Consider the following 18,301-nt stretch of genomic DNA (forward strand, 5'->3'; position numbering starts at 1 on the left):
TATTATGATATTAGGCATTTGCTCATTTTTAACTGCCTGGGTGTTCTTGTTAGGGCACCCTCAAAATATCAAACTAAATGAAGCTCTGCAGTTTGTCTGGACTAATCTACACAGCTAGCATAACCGAACAGGGAAGGAAAGCAAATGAAACAGGACAGTGGGATTTTTGAATAATGACAAGATTGTGAGAAAAGAAGCCCACAGATCAGCATCCAGAAAATGTGAGGGCACAGACATACCTGATAGAGAGAGCGCACGCTCGGCTGGAAGACCATGTTGGTGTTGAGCAGGAAGGAGCGCAGGAGCGGCTGCGGGTAGCTGGCTAACTGCGTGATGATCCCAATAAGCAGCAAATTAACATGCAGAGAGTTCTCCAGCATGTTCTCCAGCTTTGACAGGACCACGCTGATGAATGGGCCTGCGGGAGGAACACAAAGCTTCAGGGCTGGCTGGCACCTGGGGACGTGGCCCTTCACAATGGCGGCACCACTGGAACCACAGCCCCAGACCACCATGGACCACCAGGTGCAAATCCAGATGGGTCAACATATCCGGGCCTTTTCCTCCCTTAAGATCCAAACAGAAGACAAACCACAACCACAAGAAGACAGAAAACTATGCATAGAACTCGTCTTTCTGACTCCATTTTATATTTTGAAAATTATCAAGGGCCTTGAAACAAAATCAGATGAAAAATTTCATTGTCAAAAAATTAAAATAAGCTTTCCCATGCTGCTTCTGTATTCTCGCGCTGCCAGTGCTCAAAACGTGACATTCATCGTCTCAGGTGGCTGTGCGTGGACCGCAGGGTGTCACGCAAACATCAGAGCCCATTTAAAGCTCTGGAAACAAGAAGCCTTTGTGGGGGGCTGGGGGCGTGGCTGGATGTAGACTGCTTGGCTAGATGCACGAGGCCCCGCTCTACAAGACAACAGGAACCCTTGGTTGTTGAGAACAGCAAATGCACATGAAATAATGCCCACCACACAACAGTGCTGAACAGGCCTGGGGTGCCCTGAACCTGCACCCTGAGAGATTCTGCTTCGTCGAGAGATTCTGCTTCATCAACTGTCGCAATGTCAAACAACAGGAGAAAAGGGGTGAACAAAGGCCTGGGGCTGTGACAGGAGTAGCCCTGGCAACACAGAAGCCACTCCCAACTCTCAGATGAGGAAGAGAAGGCACTCAGTCCTGAGAGAGGGTCTGGTGGGTCACAGATCTTACAAAAGAAAATCCACACGACTACAAAAGCAGCTCATTAAAAAAAAAAAAAAAAGTGGCAAAAAAAGAGCTCCTGTTTCTTTGGGTCACTAAAAAATTAATATGCTTTATGTCTGAGTTCACTGAAGGCCCAGGGAAAACAAGGAATAAATAAATAAGCCTGGCATTAATAAAAATTACGTAAGCATGTTTTAAATTTTTACCATAAAAATGTTCCATTAAGCAAAATCAATGAGACTTTTGTATTTCCCCCAGTGGAGCTATTGATGATGCCACAAAGCCGCGGCATATTTACAGCCAAAGCACACGCCCCTTGATAAATAAACACGCCTTATGAAGACTTCACCACCATTAATGCAAATTGAACAAAAACACTCTTCATCACAAGATGCTTCACTTGGAAGCCCTGGTAGGGTATGAGAGCAAAACCCTTGGCAAGGGAACAAGGTCAGCCCTAAGAGACGGGAATACCAGGCCAGGCACCGTGGCGCACCTCTGTAATCACAGCGACTCTGGAGGCTGGGCCAGGAGGCTTGCAAGTCTGGGACCAGCCTGGGCAATTTAGGGAGATTTTCCATATCTTGAAATAAAAAGTAAAAGGGCTGGGGATGTAACTTGGTGGTAGAGCCTCCCTGGGATTAATCTTCAGCACAGAAGGGAAGGGGGAAGGGAGGGGAGGGGGACAGGGGAGAGACTCTACAGGGGAATGACGGGTGACTACATACTCCTGTCTGGAGAAATGTCCACAGTCTCTCAAGAGAGTCTCAAAAGCCAGAGGAGGTGCCTTCCTCGCACGTGTCCTGCCAAGCAGCCTCTCTTCTCCATCCCTGGGACGGGGGCAGACTCCTCAGCCACTTTCCGTGGCAGAGGGAGTAGATGGGCCAGGGGGTGGAAGAGCCCCTGGAGAAGCCTACACATCACAACTGGGCGGTCTGCCCAGCGCAGGAGCCCCCTGGCACCCAGTGTGAAGGCTACCAGTGACCTTCCCATCAAGAACCACAGAAACGTCAGCGGGGGCTTCTCGGAAGGCATGCCAGCCCAATTTTGGCTTTGCGGGTGGATCTCCCGGGGGAGGCTGCTGCCCTCAACCCCCAACTCTGGACCATGTCTCCCCACCCATCTCGCCTGCCCCCTGCAGTCTCTGGCTCCATGTCTGTCTCTGTCCAGGTGGTGCAAAAACGAGTCAATGAGGACCTACTTAGGTGGGAAGAGTCTTCTGTAAACATGTCCCCACTGCGATCTCATGACTGATCCCAGACTGCCCATGGCCTCATCCAGCCACCATACAGACATGAAAACTGCTGACCGCCAGTGACCAGGGGAGACCATCTAGACCATCACTACTACAAGTTGGGGAGACACAGCTTGAACCCCACAAACGGGGAGAGTAAGTCTGGAACAGTATCTCATCGGAGTGGCAGATTTGGGCAAGGCCAGAGGATGGCCACACAACCCACCACTGACACTGAGGTCCACTCATGGACAGCAGAGGCAATGCAATGCCTGAGGGACGGCAAAGCACAGACCCCATGGGCCCTGTCAAATCCTACTTTATTCTTAGTTTCTAGCACTTTTTTTTTTTAACTGCTTAGCAAAAAGCAGTTGCCCGGGGAAACTGGTCGTCAGCTGAGATCAGCAGACAGAGCCACATCTCGGAAAGCCACAGGTGTGCGTGGGGGAGGGAGCAGCTGCTGCTTTCCCTGTTCTCCTAGGAGGACAGGTAAGCTCCCGCCTCCCAGAGCCTGGCTCCTGAACATCCCACAAAGGCTCCACAAAGGCTCCGGTGTTAAAGGCCTGGTCCCCAGGCTGTGACACTACTGGGAGGTGGAGCCATTAGGAGGCTCACCTTAGAGGGAGGAAGTCAGGTCACTGGAACATGCCCTTGAAGGGGAAATGGGGACCTTGGCCCTCCTCCCGGTCACCATGAGGCAAGCAGTTTCCTCCCCAGTGAGCTCCTTGCCATAATGTGCTGCCTTCCCAAAAGTCCAAAAAGCAATGGGGCCAAGCAACTATGGACTGAAACCTCAAAAACTGTGAGCCAAAATAAACCTTTCCTTCTTATTAGTTGATTGTCTCAGGTATTTTATCACAGTAACAGTTAACAAACCACCATAAAATATTTAATTTGTCAGAATGACTAAGACAATTTCCATTGCCTATCCCTGTCATTCAGTTCTCTTCCCTCAAGTATCCTCACCCCGTGCCTCCATCGATCCTGCTCCTTCTGCATTTCCCAAATCAAAGAACAGAGCTGCCATTAGCTCTATTCTCAGCTCTGCAAATTCTAGCTTGGAAACATCTGAACGTAGACCTACACACACACACACACACACACACACACACATACACACACACACACACTCACACACCACACGGTGCCAGCTCTGCCTTAGGTCAGAGTTTCATCATTTCTTGTCTGAATTCTAGCAACAAATTTTCTATTTTAATAGAGATTAAAATGATCTTTAAAGTGATCATTACATCTATATACAATGGTATAAGGGTATTAAAAAAAAAAGGCCACCTTCATGGAGGAAACCCCTGTCCCTGTGCCCTGTTAACAGATTTTAGTATATCCTTCCAGAAATGTTTTATGTATATAACAAGATAATAATAGCTAAATTATTGAAAACATTTATTAAGTACCCCCTGTGTGCCAGCCAGTGTTCCCAGGCACTTAATACAACCACCCTAGGAAGCATATTTATTATTTATTCCATATAAAGATAATGCAGAATGCTGAGTGCACTCAGTTAGTAAACAATGGAACCAGAGTTTTAACTCATCTGCGGCCAGCGCTCTTCACCAGCACGCTCTCGCCTCCCAGGTGGACAGTGTGTCCCCCTCCCTCTTCCAGCATGTTTTTCAAACCAGTGGCAGCACTCTGTACGCTATCAGGAACTTGCTTTCCCACTAAGGATACGTCCTGGGGACCACGGGACCAGCACGCACACAGCTGTCTCATTCTTCTCAGGGCCACCGACTATTTGATGGCTAAGGGAGTCGCGTCAATAAGCCAATCCCCTGCTGATGGGCATCAGGGTTGCTTCAGGCTTTTTCGATTGTAAACAATGCTGCGGTGAACATCCGTGTAGACACCTCTTGGTGCCCAAGTGTGGCTACAGCCTTGGAAATGTTCCTAGAAACAGTTGCCAGGTCACAGCAGTGGTGACTCCTGAACTCTGACACAAGGATAGTCTTTCACTGTTCTTCCTGGCACAAATCTGTCCCCACCCTACGGCTCTCTCCACACGCCTGCCAGGCTGGCTTGATCCTCACGGCCCTTCCTGGCTTCAACACTTCAAGGGCTTCTCGGTGCAGGGCACCAGTTCCCCTCTTCAGCTTGGCGCGAAGACCCCCCAGGCTTCCTCTCCCACTTCCCTGCCCCTCGGACCCCTGCTGTCACACAGGCTCCTCTGCACCCCTCATTTCCTCATCTGTTTCAGCTGGGCTTCCCTCACTCTGCAGCCCCTCCTGGGGAAGCCCTCCCACTGGCCCCCTCAGAGGACAACCAAGTGCATTCCTCACTAGGAGAGCACAGGCCTTCCCCAGCTCTCCTCTCAAAGACTGGATTTTTTCCATTTTGTGTCCATAGCTCCTAAGTTTATAGAACCTGACAAATATTATGGTATCAACAGAAGACTGCTGAATACATGAACAAATAAAATTAGATAAATGGAATGCTGTAGTTTTGTTGGGAAGTGAATTCATTTCAGTGGAAATTGGGACTCCCTGGAGAACACATTTGGAAGTTTGAAAACAAAGCTCTCATATGGAGAGAAGGGGGAGTGTTTTCTGAAGCTGTGTCCGAAGGAGAAAAAGGCAGTTTTAGTTATATTGACCTAGATGTGAAAAACACCATGTTTTCTCAGTTCTCAGGTGCATCATATGTAAAGTGCTGACAAATTTAACAAGTGTTGCATTAGCTTTCTCTCCTAAGCTGGGCTTTGCTTAAGCATCTCCCAGGGATGATGCTCTGGGAGCTGGGGAATGCTGGCATTCTAAAGAACAGCATTTAGAACCAAGGGGGACCCTGACGTCCCATGAAAAGACCACAGGACTAGGCTGGGATTTCTTGGTGGGCGAGAGTGGATGGGACAGGCCTCCAGTGAGAATGGGAGGTGGAAGCTTAACTTCTGTCCTTTCCCTTAAGCTGAGATCTCTGGCTCCCTCCCTTCCTCTTATCAGCTGGGAAACCTGAGATGATCTAATCCTTTTTACTTATGATTGACTGATTGAATTTTAATTAAAACTTGTTCACACTGAAATGTTATCTCAGCTAGAACCTCCAGCCTTATAATTGTGGAATTAGAAGCTTTCTCCTTGTTTAAATAAACCTTCAGGCATCAGTAAACAGATGAATAAATATTGGGGGAGGAGAGAAGAAGAGCCCCTTAAAATTGCATTAAGCCTACTTGGCTGGACCAGAGGGCAATCTGCTGCTGTCATCCATCTCAGGGGACCCTGGAGTAGGTGAAGCACAGCCCCCTGCCCCGCCCCCCCCCATGCCTCCCCACTGCCTGGGAAGGAAAAGCATCAGCTGAGACTTCGGGGCCACCTTCAGGCACAGTAATAAAGCTCCCCACCCCAGGAATGCAGCCAGTCTTCACAGGGCCAAAGGGAGGGCCCAGGGAGCCAGGTCTCAGGGGAATGCCAAGGCCACAGGGCTGGTAAGAGGCTACAGCCAGGACCCACCCACAGGCCTGATTCCAAGGCCAGTGCTCTGTGACACTATCTTCTTCCAGCACCACTCCCTGCTACCAAACAACATTTGGGGTCCCACTCCAGCCTCCCTGAGTATAATGGACCCTTCTCACCTGTAGAAATTCCCTTGGCACCACCATTTGCAAGTTCAGATTTTATTGCCTAATAATTAGTGACATTTTCTATCCTAATTCCTCACCCCATGCACTCATCTGCTTCCCATCCTGTCCCTTTTGCCTGGCATGTGATGTCTGCCAGTTGCTGGCAGCGTATCACCCTGCAGATGAGCAACGAGTGCCTACGGGTCTGCTCTCCTTATCTTAGGGTGAAGACCTGCAGTATCTGAATGGACTCCCAAAGGTACAACCCACTTCCCATGACCTCTGATGTGTGTGCACAGCTTCTGTCACTCAGAAATGTTCTGGCACCTTCTGCATGCTGGGGACAGAGCAGAACAAACACTCCAGTGGGCGAGGGTAAGTTTTGAAAAGACACCTATAAACAAATGCCAAGGAGAACTATATATTAGACTAAAGGAACTGGTTTACTGAATACTAAGGCTGGATTCCCCTGTAGCTTAGTCAGTCCTATTACTTTATCACAGACTTATCAAAGGAAGTAAAATTTAACCCCTAACTTGCTAAATGAACAAGACAATCGTTCTAAGAATGACAAAACAAAACTACGATATTGCTCTTTACAACAATATTTTCACTCCTGTTAAGTAGATGGATAACGCTGCTCACCTTCACCTACCTCACTTTCCTGTTCCAAAATGCACACGGATTCTCAAAAGCTGAACCCACAAAGCAATTTAAGATGGTCACCTGTGAACGGGGTGCTCTGAGTCCTCACGGCTTGGGGCCTGGCACAGGCCGTCTCCTCTCTCAACCCAAATGGGGAGCGCACAGGCTCGGAAGGAGCTTCCGCCATGAAAGAGTCGAAGTCCTCCTCGTCCTCCTCGAGGTCCTTCTCCGGCTCTTCCTCCTCCTCCCCCTTTTCTCCTTGGCCCTCCTCGCCCCTTCCTTCATGCCCCTTTGTGAGAAGCAAGGGGTCGGGCGGGGCTCCATCAGGCTGGTCCATCAGGCTCTCGGGGCCCGAGTCCAGCTCCCTGATGATCTGGTCATACTGGGCCATGAAATCCTCGCTCCCGGGGCTGACCCCGGCCGGGTCGGGGCTGTGCTCGGCCTCGGGGCCCGGGGCTGCTGCCCCCGAGTCCGACTCCGGGGCGACTTGAGGCTCGCTCTCTTGCTCTGGCTCCTTGGACGCGTCAGGCAGGGGGTCAGCCCTGTCCCTCTGCTCTTCCTCCTCGGCATCGGGCTGGGGGCCGGGCAGGGGGCCGTTGTTCACGGGGGGCAGCTGCGCCTCGGGCTGGGCCTGGGCTGGGGGCCCCGCGGGCTCCTGCTGCGACCTCACGGCGTCCTCGGCGTCCTTCTGGGCACAGAGCCGGTACACCATCACGTCGTCCTGGAAGTCCGACTCCTCGATGTAGGGGCCTCTGAAGAGCTGGATGGCGTTCCTCTTCATCTCCTGGATGTGCTTCGGGGGGTCGACGGGGGCTGGGGGGCCGGGAGTCTCCGCCTCGTCGTCAGGCCCGGGGGAGCCCACGTCAGCCCCCGAGGAGATGCCCGTGTCGTAGCTGTCGTCCCACTCCAGCTCCGTCTGGCCCCTGTCCTTGGCTGCGGCCGGCTGGGGCCCCACTGCCCCGAGGTGGGCGGCCGGGCAGGCGCTCTCCTCGGCCGCGCTCTGCAGGAAGGTGTCGGGGTCCGGGGAGTCCCCATCGTAGAGCGCCGACCAGACGCGGCAGTCCCGCATGCAGCGCAGGATGTTGGAGTGGGCCTCCCACAGGTACTGCAGGTAGCTGACGTCCAGGGCTTTGCCGTACTCCACGATGCAGGCCGCGGGCGCAGGGGGAGGCAGGGGATGCTCCCCGGGCCCTGCAAGAGAGCACAGAGCCGTCAGGACCAGAGCCTGGCCAGTGTGGCAGGAGGGGTGGGCCCACTCAGGCCAAGCTGGTCACCAGCCACTCTAGGTCTAGAGATCTCTGACCAAATGGTTTTGGATTAAAAAAAAAAATGCCTAGATTTGAAGAAAGACAGACAATGACAGAGAATCTACTCTCTGAGAAGACAGAAATGGCCAGTCGGGTACTGGCGGTAGCCATCCAAAAATATTTGACACCAGTCATTAGAGAAGTAAGAAGGCTAATCAGGGCCGCCTCTAGGTTGAGAGGATTACCTGGTGCACCTAATGGTACCTCCTATAGACTGGGTAATAACTGGTGACTACCTCCTGCAGACTGGGTAATAACTGGTGAGTTTTTACTTTGACTCTAAAGTGAAAGGAATAACCCATAGGTTCAAGGTAACCCATGAATTTGGGAACTGGGTTTTCTGTAGAGAAACCCTGGATTTTAACTCATTCTGCCTTCCTGGGGACTTTTGGGATATGGAAATATACCATATGGTCTCTTTAAGTCAAGTCACACTCACTGGCCCACTCATTTTAAACTGGGAATTCTATCTTACCACATGACCACTTTTGATGTTACCAGTTCCAACCTAATTACTGAAACAGTTGTGAAAACATCTGCAATTAAGTTTCCATTTTCCCTTAAAAGAAGAAAAAGAAAGACAAGGAAAAACATATTCTACCATGTCTTCACCATCCAGATGCTGCAGTTCTTTATGACTGCTGTGGAAAGTTAGTCCTCTCAACAATCCAGCATGGTGGAGGTTACTTTCCCCACTTACAGCTGGAGAAGTTGAGACTCCGAGATAGAAACACACTCCCCTAACTGGGCCAGGGCCACCATCCAAGCACAGGCAGCCCCACCCCCAACCCCCATTCTTCCTTCAATGCCACACTTTTGCAAGCCTCTCCCCCCACCCCCAACAAAGATCTGAATCTCTACTAGACTGGGTGAGGATCGGGCCTTTACAAGTGCACATTTTCAGGTTGTTCAGGTAGAAATGATTCATCTGTACAGCTCTACTGCCAAAAGGGTGGTGTTTGTCTCTTATAAACCTTAAGTAAAAATACATCAAGGGGCTGGGGCTGTAGCTCAGTGGCAGACGCTTGCCTGCACGTGTGAGCCATTGGGTTCGATCCTTGGCGCCACATAAAAATAAACAAATAAAATAAAGGCATGGTGTCCATCTACAACTACAAAACAAAATTTTAAAATACATCAAAAACTGCCACCAGCTATATTTACTGAGCACTTACTACATGCCAGTCTTTTAAGAGTTACTTTAAGTGTCTTAACTCACCTGTCCTTGGAATGACCCTTCAGGGGAGGTTCTATTTCACAGATGAGGAAAAAGGCTTGGAAGGGTTCAGTGATTTGCCCCCCAAAAGTGGTAGAGCCAAGACTCAGAACCCTACCTGTGAACCACTGCCCAGTCATTACATTAGCTAACTAAATAGGTGTGTGATCCACCCATTAGAGCGTTCATCTGGTGTTCACCTGGCCACAAGAAGGGCAACTTAAACCAGAGGCCAGGGACAACTGCCAAGGTGACGACCTGGTGCTTCAGTGAACACTGATTACCAGGTGTCCGTACCCTTGTGAGCCAGAGAAGGAGCCAACTAGTGACACACGAAGGAGCAGGATGTACAAAACCAAGGGATATGGAATCAGAGTCTACTAGCTAGACTTGAACAAGTCAAGTCCTCTCTGAGTTTGTTCTTAATCTATAAAACAGGAACACTGCCTTCTCCAAAGCAGCAAATGGGATCACACACAATCATATGTTTAATCTGAATTTTGAGTTCTGCGGCAAGTTGAGCCACAACATCATTCTTGGAACAACTTGCATAGTAAATTTTTTAAAAAGACATCAATTTTTAAATATGTTTTTAAGAATAACTTTGGAATGAGAAAAATATAAGATATCCACACTATTGTGCCTTACAGAAAAATATATTTAAGGTACAGCCACATAAATTGTTGATTTCTATGTATACACTATATCTTGATTAAAAGACCAAGAATCAGTAAGACAACCTTAATTCCTAAAAACTGCACTTATATCAAATACTTGGATACTTTCTTGGTCAAGAAGCTCAGTTCTTAAACACATGTCACCTAAGAGGACTGTGGCTGGGTGGACAAAACGGCATGATGGGAGGGGATATCAGAACACTGGCTGCAAACACTTAAGTCACCTCCAGGACTGGATCATTTCCTAGTGGTCACAGGACAGGCAGAATGTTCCTGAACTCAGCCGTGTGACCATTAGAGATATACAAATATTTGTCCTCTTGTTACCAGCTGCTGCCAGAGGACCAAGGTTAATAGAGGTGGCCATTTAAATTTAACTGGTACAAAGTGAACTGTAGATGACAAGTAGGACATGAGTCTTAAAACTCCTGTGGGTGAGAGCATCTAGGAGAGTCCCTCATATGTCCGTCAGATTAATCAGACAGAGCTGACACCACAAACTGCAAGTTTTATAATAAGATATATATTTAGGGGGTGGGTGCCTGGGATTGAACTCAGGGGCACTTTACCACTGACCTACCATCCCAGCCCCTTTAATTTTTTTGTTTTGAGACAGCGTCTGGCTGAAGTTGCTGAGGCTGGCCTAGAACTTACAGTCCTTCTTCCTCGGCCTCCCAAGTGGCTGGGCTGGGTGTGTGCCACGGCGCCCAGCGATGAGGAGACACAACTGACAAACACTCCCCGAGTGGGACACTGTGGGGTTCAGACGAGTACTAGCTCCACCCTCACGACAGCCGTGGCCACACCTGTGACCCTCATTTTGTTGTAGATAGTCACATTTGGACTTTGCCACAAGAAGGGTCACTTAAAACAGAGGCCAGGGACAACTGCCAAGGTGATGACCTGGTGTTTCAGTGAACACTGATGACCAAGCGTCGGTACCCTTGTGAGGCAGAGAAGGAGCCAACTAGTGACTCACGAAGAAACAGGACTCTGTGTTACTCCGCCTGCCTGAGGCCCCAGGCCCCTGGAGAGATGGAACGCAGCATCCTGCGTTAAAGGTCGTCACTAGTGAGTTCCTACCTGAGCCATCATGTGTCCACTTTGACCACAAAATATAATCCCTCTCTTGATTCCCAAGCGTCAGCGTGATCCCGCTGGCGCAGCAGACAGGGGTCAAGGCGAGAAGCTTGGCCGCAGACACGGAGTAGCAGTCTCTTTCCTTCACGGCCCACCTCTGACTGAGCATCATGTGATTGCAGGGGATCAGATACCTGGAAGGACAGACAGAGCTGCATCAGTCCCTGAGATGCCCTGGACCCTGCTGGGACTGAGTCCCAAAGCACCGTCAGCCCTGGTGATGGCAGCCAGGATTCGTCCCCTCCCCACCCCCACCAGGCCACCAGGGCTCGCCCACTCCCTGTCCAGGCTGCTCCTCCCGACAGAACCGCCCCTCACAGAGCATCACAGGCCTTCCCAACTTGACCTCCATGAGCTTCCTCCTTGCCCCTGGCCTCTGCACCACCCGAAATTCCCCTGGAGTGTGCTTTTCCTTTCTCTGGCTGACAAATGCCCTGTCACCCTGCAAAGTCCAGCTCCAGGGCCACCCACCCTGAGAAGGCTCCCGGCTCTCTACTCCAGGACGGAGCCGCTCGCTCCCTTCCCTCTGCTCACTGTTGAAGCACCACTGTCGCCTGGTCCACGAGTGCTTCAGGCCTGACTCTTCAACATGATTCACTGCCAGAGCAAGGACCCGCTTCAGCTGTTTGTCCTGCACTCCTGAAAACTTGGGCTCAGAGCAGGCACTGAATGAAGCTGGCCAGCAACCGCTGTGTTACAGTTTGGATGTGAGGTGTCCCCCAAAGCTCACGTGGGAGACAAGGCAAGAAGGTCTGGAGGAGAAATCGCCTGGTCAGTGAAGTAACCCCTGATGGGAGCTCTGAGGGTGACTGGAGGCAGGTGGGTGTGGCTGGAGGAGGTGGGCATCGGGCGCGGCTTTGGGGTATGTATTTTGTATTGGCGAGTGGAGTCTCTCTCTTCCTGATCAGCATGTGAGCTGCCACACTCTTCTGCCAGGATGTCCAGCCTCACTTTGACCCTGAGGAATGGAGCCTGCTGTCTGGATTGAGACCCCCAAATACACTTTTCCTCCTCTAATATTGTTCTGGTTAGGTCTTTTAGTCACAGTTGTGAAAAAGAAAAAAAAATTAGGAAACTAGGTGATTAGGTGACGGAGAGCATCTTAGTGTGGTTATGAACCTGGAGACAATAAACTGCGCCATCTTCTCTGACGCACCTGGAGCCATTGGTGGGCTTCTTCATGCGTAGAAGGAAGGGTATACGTGGCTTTCTCTCTTCACAGGGACAGCCACACTGCTGACTTAAACCGAGATGGAGCCCATGGGATAAAGGACCCAAGGCCAGCCACAGCGTGAGCAGGAGCCAATCCCCTGAGCTCTCAGGGGACCAGTCACAGCCTTTCCATGAGCCTGAATGGCTTCTGTTTCTGTGCTTAGCTCTGGAGAAAGAGGCCAACAAGCTGTGACTCAGGTTCCCGACTTAGGATATGTCCCAGAGCCTGCAGACTTGGAGCTGTCTCCCTCATCCGCTGAAGATCCAAATGAGGAAACTGGAGTTGATATTAATGACCAGTCCACTGCAGAGTCCGAGTCAAGAGGAAGGCGACTGAATTCCCTTTCATGGTCCTCCTACAGTGAAGGTTTTAAGAATGCTTTCCAGGTATGAAGTGACAAATTTGCCACCTAACCCTCAGCTCCTCCAAAAATCAAACCGCTTCTCACATACTCTAACTTCCTGGTGTAGCTAGGTAAAGGGGTCCTGTCCCCTATCCCCTGTTCTCTGCCCCGCCCCCCACAAGTCCACACTATCACCAAACCACACCCACCCACCAGTCACTTCTGACATGGTGGCATCTATTTCCGTAAGCTCAGTTCCATGAAAGCTAAAAGCCACAAGAACAAAAAGGGCAGATGGAGGAGGACAGCGTGGGAGAGGGGCAGGCCTGTTCTAACCCCTGGCTTCACGGGGACTCATATCTGAGCCCTACAGGAGGAGCGCTGTCACGGGCAGGAAACGAAGGAGCCTTCTTCCCAAGGATCTCAGCGTATACAGATGCTCAGAGACCCAGAGTGACACAGAAGACAGAGGCATCCTCCCACCTGGGTCTCAACACAGCACAGCTGGGCCCCAGTGGGCACCCCCGGAGGGTGGGCTGCTCCAGCGTGGCAGGAGGGGCCAGGGTACTTGGCAGCACTAACACAAGCGTCAGAGCAGGGGGAAACACACTGGGAGCCGCTGGACACCAAGGTGGGAGGCAGACCTGTCAGAGACCCATGCTGGAACCCTTGCTTGGGGACCCTAAGAGGCGATGACCTATGTTTGCAGGAAGGCAAGATCTGACAAGAGATGGCAGGCGAGAGCCAAGGAAACCTGTCCTGTGGTTGCTGATGTGAATTCTTCCTTACCACAGGCTGGTGGTATTCAGATTACCCAGGATTCACTGTATCCTTATTTTGGTCATTAATTATTTATGGATAAACTACTTCAATGTTTTTATATACTTCAGGAACTCAATGAGTACTTGCAGCTCAAACCAAACATATTTCCTGATTTAAGTTGATATACACAGATTTCTACTGTTGTTGGAAGTGTTAAAAAAAAAAAGAACACTGGATCAAAGCTAATAAAGCTATTTATCAGATACCACCAGTCAGTAGCTTGAAATTGTTTTAGAATAAAGAGTTACTAGCAATTTGCAACTTTGCAAATACATGCTTGCAGGAGAAACTAAGGATTTTCTTCTGAATAAATCAATTGAAGGGAGATCCCCTGTCCGTTAAAGAGGAGGTTCTATGAAATTGGAAATAGGGGCGTCCATTCAAATGAATAACCTCCCTAGTATTGAAGGTAGTCATTTCACAGGGTCTTTAAAATGAAGGATCCTCACAGAGGAAGGAACAGACAAACGCTACCCAACCCTCTGTCTTTCCATCACTTAGAGGGAAAAATTGGGAATGGAATGAATGCTAGAAACTTCTAAAATGTCAAATATCAAAACAAAGTGGCGTCCATAGCAGAAAGCTCACATAAGCACTTAGCGTAGGTATCTGTCATCACTTTATCTTATTTGTATTTAAATTCAGAAAGATGTAAAACTAGTCAGAGATTAGTTATTGACTTTAGACGTCCAGATGACTTGAACCCATCTCCCATCACAGTAGGGAAAAAAATGTCCACATTGTCCTCTCGGTTTTCGTTAATTCTCCAACCCTGGGTCTACTTCCTTTGTTCCTGGATATCACTCATTAAAATAAACCATCACTTCTGTCACGAGCCAATGACAGGAATGGTGACAAAGCACACATCCTGCTTATTGCTACACTGATGAGAAAAACAAAACAAAGCAGTGACATACAGCAAGGTGAGCAAGGCGCTTCTCCTGAGATGACAGTCATCCCAGACCGCACCATAGGAACAGAGGGCTCAGAGAGAGTCAGCCTGGCCACGGCTCCACTCCTCCTCCCCGGCGCCTGCCTCACTCCTGCCTTCCCTGGCTGCACATCCCAACAACGGGAAGAGGGCAGCATTCCTCAGGTGCACACGCGGCCTCTCTCCAAGCACAACAGCTGCTACGGGAACCTAACGGTGACATGGTGCACACGGGCATTTCTGGAAGGAAATGCCAACCGGGATACTCAGAAACAGCATTCAGGTGTCTATCAATTAAATTTTCACCTAAACTGGGGACGTTCCAGGAATACAGGGGCAAATCTGTCACCTCACTGCTTGTCAGCATTGCCTGTCTGTCCTTGGCCTATCACATGTCACTTCCAAGGAGGTGGGTGACTTCTTGGTTATCTGCTCACTAAAATATCCTCTCCTGGGGTGTCTTATTTCCACTTGCTTTTCTGATACCTTGTCAAATGAGAGAAACTTGTATCTGTTACGAATGGAATATCACTTTGAAGTGTCAATGTATAAGAGCATTTGAGTTGCAATAGAAAGTGACATAAGGTTATCATTTATTTATCACATAATAAATAACTTCATTAAAAAGCATTCATACAATCTTTACTGCTCTAGGGCCTCTGTGAACTCTGAGTTTGCCATGAACGTTTGAAAGACAGTAATGGTAGCAAAAAAAAAAAAAAGGATGGGTTATAAATCTATTTTTTTATGTCCTTTAAAGTTTACATGACTAGAAGAATAGAGTTTTCATTGTTCTTGCTTTGGAGACATTCTAAATGAGAGAAGATAACTGCTTTCATAAGTTTAAGGTTAAACTTTCTAAAGAATTCCCTCCCTAAATTTGTATAATACTTCACAGCACTTTAAAATATTTTCACATGTATCACCACACATGATCTTCACAACCTTATGAGGCAGCACATTCCAAAACCAGAACAGGTCAGAGCAAAAGAGCAGTTCAGAGGAAGGAGACCAGGAACAATGGCCTCTTGTGTGCGTCTTTTCCCTCTCTCTCTCCATGAATTCCCCCAGCAGTGCAGGAAAATTAGACATACAGGAACCAGGGCTGGAGTTGTGGCTCAGTGGTAGAGCACATGCACTGAGTTCCTTCCTCCACACCACATAAAAATAAATAAATAAAGGTATTATGCCCACATACAACTAAAAAACTATTAAAAGAAATAGAGGAACCATTCAATCAAGACAACCATATCGGGACTGGGGATGTAGCTCAGTGGCAGAGCACTTGCCTATCATGCAAAAGGCCCTGATTATCCTTAGTACCACCAAAAAAAAGAACAACTCTATTATGGTATTATGATCTCCATCATCCTCATTAAAGAAAGAAAGAAGGAGAGAGAGGAGGAGGAGGAAGGAGCCAGCTCAGGTCCAGCCTTTGGTGCATTACACCATCAAGAACTTTGACAACATGCCCTGCAGGCACTTTCTGGGAAATTACTTGTTCTTACCCTCTATGGAAATGACTATCCCAGACTTGGACACATTCCTATTTCAAACATGAGCTGGTTTCTCCATCTTCATAAGGTACATGTCTTGGTCCCAGAAGCCGCCTTGGCTAATGCCATCTCTGAGGACAGTTTTTAATACTACAAGTAAGGCTTTAGAAGCAGAGAAAAGGTGATCAGAGCTCACCTTGTAAAGGTCACTGAATGGCCAGCAAGCAACCCTGCCATCACCTGGGCCAAAGCCGTCCTGACCCACATGGCTGACCCACAGTGGAGACGCTTTAGCCTCTGGACAGGGGCCAGGCTTCCAGGTACACTGAAGAGCCAGCTGCTCTTCCTGCCATCAAAGAAGCAGTGTTTAAGCATTTGACATTAAAATACAAGCCAGTTCTACCACCTAGGAGTAAAAGCCTGGTTTTTGGCAATAAGAGACTTCAAGAGGTTGCTCTTCTGGATTCCCTCCAGGCCTGGTTAAAGCTTCCATCGCGTCAGTGGAGACCTGTTGGGACTCAAGTCATCCTTTCAGGACAGACTACCCAGGGCGCCACTGTACGACAGGATTTGTTCTCTGCTAATGCCTTAAGATTAGTTACTGATGACCTGATCTCAACCCTAAAAAGTTCAAAAACATTTTTTACTTAAAAATCTAATAGGTAAAACTCTCCCATAAAGCGGCACCTCCGTGAGGCCCCCCACAACACACAGCTACCAACTTTTCTGGACTCATCATCTAACCGCTCTCTTCTGCTCTGCACCAGCTTTCAGTTGATTCTGGAGCTTATCAGGGTCTTGGAATCCTCAGGAGGTGTTGGAACAGCTTTCTGGGTCCTACCCCACAGCTTCTGAGTTGGGAGAATCTGGGAGGAGACTGAGAACTTGCATTCCTGACCAGCTCCAGGGGTACCGCTGCTGCTGCTGCTGTTCTTCCAGGATCAACCCCCCCTTAATTTTCCCAAGATACCTATTTGTAAATGCTGTGACATCCACCCTAAATGCCTTCTCCTCCGTACTCTCCACTCCAATCATGACCAATGTGAACTAAGGAAAGCCCAGGGCTACTCCCTCTTCCCTGCTCTCTGCTTCATCCACCCTTACTCTGAAGGACGGGCAAGTGAGGGTCAGGAAGTCCTGTGAGGAAGGAGAAGGGGGTGGCCGGCTGAGGGATGCTGGCTCTCTCTTCCATTCTAACCACAGCAAGGGAGTGTCAGCACAAACCCTGACCAACTCTCCTCAGGAGCATCTCCCAGCCCTGGCCCTCACTCCCCTCTCGGCTTTGGGGCAACTTTCTATCTATCTCTGTTGCTGGTACTGCTGGGATGGGTCTCACTCAAGGAGTCAATCCCAAGATTCAGGATCTGGGTTCAGAGAAGAGGAGGAAGAGCAGCATGGGGTAGCCTGGGGTGTTATAGATTTATGCACTGGGGTGTGGGGTGGAACCCCTACACAAAAGCAGATGCTTCCCTTGAGGACTAGAGAAGAGCTTGGCTGGGCCAAGGTAAGACTTGGTGCCAATGAGTCTCCTACCTGCATCACCAAATCAAGTATCTCAGTAGCAGTCTGTTCTGATTCCCAATACCCACCAACCACTAGTGAACTCTTTCCACCTGTACTGAGGGCCATCTGGGCCACCTTGAGGAGAAGTCCTGTTAGCTCAGCTGCTCCCACACCTCCCTCCCTGCAGAGTTGCACATGGAAAATGCTGATTAAATATTTATGGAATTTAATTGAAACATGATCACAGATCTGACAGTGCACACTAGATGTGTACCACTACCAAAGAAAAAGCCAAATTGTATTCAACAGCATTTCATCTTTGGGATAGTTGTTTTTAATAACAAAGATCCCTAATAAACATACTTCAGGAGAAAGAACTTCAACCACCATGCCAAAGAGCTTTCATGATACTTGTGAAAATTTCCAAATAATCTACATGATGTTTCTAGGAACACATTTATAATAAGATGCATATACCCCCCCCTGCCAAAAAAAAAAAAAAAACTTCACAGAATAAAACTGAAATTAACCTTGGGATACAATGCAAAATTTAAATTGATGCTCTTGATGACGTTCTTCCTTAGAAGTGTTGCTCGTATTTAGCTTATATTACCAAAGTAAAAATAAAATACTAATAGCATACAATTAATTTTGCTTTAAAGGGAGCCACATAGACACACACACAAAGGTGGGGGGTAACTCACCTTAAAACTAGTTGTAACATCACATCTTCACAATGTAAACCGATGAGAGTTCTGAATAGCGCCAGGGACACCACGCAGAGCTGGGAAGCAGTCAACACATATTCTACTTCAGAGAGTGGAATCAAAACTCTACTCCTCACAGATGGCAAATAAATCAGAATTACAAAATAAAATGTGCCCCCACCCCCCAGCAGTGTTGACGAAAAGCACACTGCTGCCAGAGACTGGGCATTCTGGACTTTCCTACGGGAGCTGCTTAGGAAGCCAGTGCCTAGAAT

At 48.8% G+C, this 18,301-nt stretch overlaps 1 protein-coding gene across 1 annotated transcript in view; it reads right to left on the reverse strand.

The window, feature by feature from the left end:
* Positions 1-18,301, reverse strand: part of Fhip1a (FHF complex subunit HOOK interacting protein 1A) — a 240,637-nt gene that overhangs the window by 14,794 nt on the left and 207,542 nt on the right. The window contains exons 8-11 of the mRNA XM_046459225.2: positions 18,024-18,103; positions 10,955-11,145; positions 6,753-7,862; positions 240-418 (exon numbers count right to left, since the gene is read on the reverse strand). Coding sequence (XP_046315181.1) covers positions 240-418; positions 6,753-7,862; positions 10,955-11,145; positions 18,024-18,103 — 1,560 coding nt within the window. The remainder of the gene's footprint in view (positions 1-239; positions 419-6,752; positions 7,863-10,954; positions 11,146-18,023; positions 18,104-18,301) is intronic.

The sequence above is a fragment of the Marmota monax genome, unplaced genomic scaffold (genome assembly GCF_021218885.2).
Source record: "Marmota monax isolate L192 unplaced genomic scaffold, Marmota_monax_Labrador192_F-V1.1 WCK01_AAM20220418_F8-fsc00002, whole genome shotgun sequence".
Taxonomy (NCBI): Eukaryota; Metazoa; Chordata; class Mammalia; order Rodentia; family Sciuridae; genus Marmota; species Marmota monax.